Here is a 5,269-nt window from a genome sequence, read left to right on the forward strand (position 1 = left end):
GCACTACGAGACTCCATATGTGCGAAATCTCCCTGGAGCTGACTTTGGATGGCTTATTTATAAGCTTCAAAAATAAATAATTAATGGAAGGTAAACCTGTGCCGGAAAGGACCTTGCTTATAGAATGGTCCGCAGGTTTCCCCCCTTATTATTGCTACTTTGACGCAACCATAGCCACAATGTACAATAAAATTCATTGATACGGCTCCGTCCATACAAAACTTTATACATTAATATCCGTACAATTATTCGTACACAAACCACATGCCACGTACCTGCAAGACGGCCGGTTGCCACATAATTGCTCCAGGGTAGAGCAGGGGGCACGAAGAGTGATGCACCACGTCATCTGCATGATCTGCGAGCGGAAGAGCCAAATCGGGCGTGTGTATACACATATTATTCTGAACCATCATGTATTACATCCGTAATCCAGTCCGTTATGTATATGTATATATATATGCATATGCTGCTGTAAGACAAGACTATGACAGGATTATGACAAAGACTGTATGCTGCTGTAAGACAAGACTATGACAAGATTATGTGCGCAATAAATATATAATACGGTAGGAACACATAAACCAAAGCATGACAAATCCTATTTTATAGGTACACCTTACAGTAGTCATTTCGATATCATACGCACCTGACTGGCGTTCATGTTGAAGTCCGTACCCTTAAGCGCCATGTTATTAGCTTTCTCTACTTCCAACTTAAATTTGTTAGTAGACTTGCCGTTGATGGTACTACTGACGTAACTGCCCTTGCATTTCGGATCTGGAACGAATGAGGCGTAGTAGAGGAAATATGGGTAAAGGTAAGAGCAGGTCCGTAATAAAGATTGGAGCTTAGCAGAGATTTCTCCAATGTGAAGGGTTGTTGGTCATGACATATAAGCCCACACAGAACATGGGCCAGGGTGCCCACAGTGTACGACCTATGGGATGTGTGCAAAACATGGGCCAGGGTGGTCATGGCCTGCATTGCAACATCATGGAATACCATGCGCAACATGACCTGATCATGTTCCGCATGCCATAGATATTTAAAAATATCTATTATGTGCAGGTATATGACCGACTTTATGACCCCCTGGAGCCATAAAGCGCAGCCATGACTGCCAGTGGCTGGGGTCAAAATGGGATCCGCTTTTTGATATATTGACATCATGAAATCGCAGACATTCTATGACCCCCACCGGTCATACCCTGCACTAGGCTTATGCATGCCATGACCGGGTCTATGACTCAGTGGCAAATCATGGCCGGATCCATGACCACATACATGACCAAATTCATGACTCGAAAACCCGTCCATGACCAAGTCGTTCCCCGTTAAGGGAGGCAGGTGTGCATGTGAGCATGTCTGTGGGATTATGCTATGGTCCTTCACTCCTTGAGGAGTCTACAATATTAGCCTAAGTATTGCCTAAATCATTGTATAACTATAGTCAAATGCTTAAACTTAACAAATCAGACATCGGCAAACGCTTCGGGCACTTCAGGTCGTAGCGAACACCCCGATAACAGAAATGGAGTTCCCGAAGCCGACCCCGTGTAGGAATAGAGGACCATTCGCCTGCCATCCCACACGAAAGCTCCCCTGCGGGGAACCCCCACCGGCAGTGAATGATGTCAGAAATGGACCCGCTCTCGAAACCAGAAATACTCCTTTGTCTGTAATGAATCATACTTAGATTAAATATTACAGAAATTGTGATGTATTACCTAAATGACTGCTTCAATGAACCCTAAAATTTAAAGAAACCCCTGCGTTCTCTAACTTTTACGTAGCTATCCTGAGCTCATAGCTTTCAAATTACCTTATTTTTATTTAATCTGCGCCAGGTTTTTACACCACTCGGGAGTCTTCGATTTGCCGACAAACTTTTCCTGCCAATTCCCTTAGGTTAAATATAATTTGAATTTATATATAAATCAAGTCAAAAATATATTTGTTTCTAACATTTAATCTAAAAACCTCTAACCTGAAAAACATCTTAGGGGGGAACGCAATTATTTACTTACTGATAGATAATATAATAGTTATGATTATTATCGTCGTCGTCATCATTATTATCACGCCTCACCTATATCCAGATAAATCTTGTGAAGCTCTCTTAGGAAAGCTTCACAACACGGCTGCTGTCCTTCCGTCAAGTTCACTGACGGACAGTCGTTCCCAGATTCAAACTCGAAACAATATTCGCGTTGACTGCCGTCAACGGACACCTGCGCGCGGGAAATCGGCATCCGATTGTTGGCGTTACGCGCATCAAACAACCAACCGAATCAACCAACCGAACAGAAGGACAAACATATAAACCTGTGATGATAAGTGCAGCTGCACGGTTACTAACCGCCAATGGCCAACGGCCGATGGACGCGGGAAAATGAAAACAGGTTGCTCCCTATAGTCGAACAAGGCAACAAGGTCTACTCCGATTACAGTTACAGGGTGTTTCCACTTGGCCGCACACTAACATTAAGTTCAAAAAATCTCACACCTGGCTCAGCAAATCATGCAGGCGATAAGAAACTAGTTAAATACATTAATAGAAAGTAAAAGTTCTTTAAAAAAATCGCGTAAAGGGGCTCCGTACGCGAAAAGCCGAAGGGCCCAGTGGAAACGCCTGGGACACTAAGTCCGCATTAGTGGCACACTAGTTATCAGGGCCTCAGACCTGCTGATAACTTTCAAACTGGACATTAACTTCCGAGCGGGAAAATTCATAGTCAGCCATTTTCCTTTCTCAAGGCCCTACGTTGACTTTTGTATTTTCCTTTATCCACAGCCGCAAATAGCCCGCTAACCAGTGGAATTCACAGCAGGACCGGTCGAATTGCCCACGTTCCAGCAATCAGCCGACCAAACTGTAATGATTTGCGCATTAAATTACACCCAATCTTACTAATACAATGGTTTGCGCCTTATAAGTTGTTGCTCCATAGGTAATGCCATTTTCTGTTACAGATAATGATACACAGGAAGGCCCGAAGAAGACGGGCCTAACCAACAACAAAAACAAGAATATGAACCTGTCGTATGGTTCCGGGGCGCTTAGTGGAAACACCTGTCCACTAGCCGCACACTAAGTCCACATTAAAGATAATGTTCAAAAGTTAGTGTGCGGCCAAGTGGAAACACCCTGTAAAACTATCGCATAATAGGATAGCACAGAAACAGCTGTAGCAGCAGGCGCCCATTATTATGCTCAGCCAGTATTGTCCAGGTTGTCCTTCCTAGTTAAGATACGCAACCCCATCATCGAAGTAACCCCCCACCCTTGCTTTTGTTTGTCGTACATAGCATCGAAAACACCGTACCTCCCACCGGAATGTCCGATTGCTTGAGATGCCAACACCTATAGCTATCCGAGGTCAACTTACATTGACCCCGTAACTTACCTTTCCAACTGGGTTACTTAGCGCGAGCTTGTACGGGTAACCGCGGCGGATTCTTGTACAATAGCCATGATTGTCTTGAAGATCAGGGGGGGACCATGTGCCAGGGACACTGAAACGAGTACGGCAAGCAAGGCAAGTGCGATTTTTAGCTCAACCGTGAATTCAAAAGGGCACGGAACAGACAAGGAAAACCTACCCGTACAGAATTTGTACGGTACGGCAGGATAGTACAGCAGTGGTTCCCGCGAAAAACAATCATGAGGGGCGCTATGCATCAAAAGAAAAAACATACACAGGGTTCAACAAAGGGCCTCAGGATATGGCCATGTACGGCGAGTTCATTAAAGAACTAGGTACGCCTCAACAAAGCGTACGACATTATACGGTACATGAGTATTTACCTCGCTTCCGCCAGCGACCTCGCATCGCCGAACTGTCCCGACCGCCACCCCCTGGGGCCCTCAAATGAAAAGTCTGCACTTCCGCTGCTCCGTCTGCTGCTGCTGCTGCTACCTATAAGGCCCTCATGATGAAAACCACTACCGCTGCTGCCATCGGCGACAGTCCTGGCGGCGGCGGCAGCTTGTCCATTAGCAACGCGAGTATCAGCAGCAGCGGAGCTACTGCCGTACACTGTCTTGGAACCTGCGAGTGTAAGCAGCACCGCCCCGGGCGGGGGGAGGGACACGCACAGAGGGGGGAGGGGGCGTCTACTCTTCGTGAGCCTGAAGCCCATTGTAACAACTGCACATACACAAACAACTCTTCACCGTGGCGCAGTGTGCGTTTTTGTACATAAAAGGCCAGGTACATGTGTGTATGTGTTTGTGTGTGGGATACTCAGGATTATGAAATGGAGAGCGTTGCTCGGTGAGGAGGTCGGATTGCGCGAGATGATAGCCCTACGAAATTCCTATTCGCGTCTGTTGGCGAACATCGGACGGACCAGGAATTGGACGCTACGTGCAACAACTCAAGTCGAGACATAAATTTAACACGAGACATATAAATCCGTAACATAAATATGCCAGAGGGCCCAAGGTGCAACCGACGCTGGCGTAAATGATGGACCTAACAGCGTGCCGCTGCAGAAATCGATAAGGGAACAACTGGTGGCCAATATAAATCTACAAGGCACAAACGCTATAATCTATCGTGATCAGAAAGAATCAAGTCATGAAGCCATGCGTCGGCTCGCGCTTCATCCGTGTGCAAGATGGTTGTATTCCTGGCTACCGCAATAATGTACATGGTCTCGGCAGAAATATAATGGAATACGCAGGAAGCATGAGCAAATTGAAACATTAATGCGTAGGAATGGTTCCAGCCACAGCAGCAACAATCGTTTTCGACTTGCACCTTCCCTTCCTTTGACTTCCCTTCCTTTCCCGCTCCGGGAATGACCAAAAACATGTTTACATTGTGAATTATGCTTGTGCGTGTGCGATACCCAATTCTACACGGCAGACGCTGACAAACAGCAGAGGATGCTTACCTGACCAGGTAGAGGCGAGGGCAATGAGCAAAAGAAGGCGTGTACTCATGATCCTCGGCAGAAGTGGATAGCTTAACTCTTTAGAGGCAGGCAGTGTCAGCTTCAAGAGCATATGCGTCGTCGTCAAGAAACACAATTAGCTCGCCACGGCATTCCGCATGAAGACTGCGTATCTGTGCGTTATGATTTTCTTCCACAAACACGATTATGGCGTAGAGTAACCTCAGCTATCCCCAAAGCCTTTGCCAAATTATCTGTGATTACACCCTAACGTCATGATTTACTATTGTGGCTTGATTTTCCCAGCAACGCCTATTGTTGCTAGGTCAATCGCTGCCCTTCACGCACTCGACACTAGGCAGGG

General features: G+C 46.2%; 1 protein-coding gene across 1 annotated transcript in view; it reads right to left on the reverse strand.

Moving 5' to 3' along the window:
• The window catches only part of VOLCADRAFT_91175 (uncharacterized protein), a gene marked incomplete at both ends in the record, with an annotated part of 12,766 nt that extends 7,812 nt beyond the window's left edge, over nucleotides 1–4,954 (reverse strand). Inside the window, 5 exons of the mRNA XM_002950776.1 lie at nucleotides 276–358; nucleotides 650–780; nucleotides 2,173–2,234; nucleotides 3,812–4,055; nucleotides 4,906–4,954. Of these exons, the coding sequence (XP_002950822.1) occupies nucleotides 276–358; nucleotides 650–780; nucleotides 2,173–2,234; nucleotides 3,812–4,055; nucleotides 4,906–4,954 (569 nt within the window). The remainder of the gene's footprint in view (nucleotides 1–275; nucleotides 359–649; nucleotides 781–2,172; nucleotides 2,235–3,811; nucleotides 4,056–4,905) is intronic.
• Between the last annotated feature and the right edge of the window lie 315 nt (nucleotides 4,955–5,269).

The sequence above is a fragment of the Volvox carteri genome (assembly GCF_000143455.1).
Source record: "Volvox carteri f. nagariensis unplaced genomic scaffold VOLCAscaffold_20, whole genome shotgun sequence".
NCBI lineage: Eukaryota > Viridiplantae > Chlorophyta > Chlorophyceae > Chlamydomonadales > Volvocaceae > Volvox > Volvox carteri.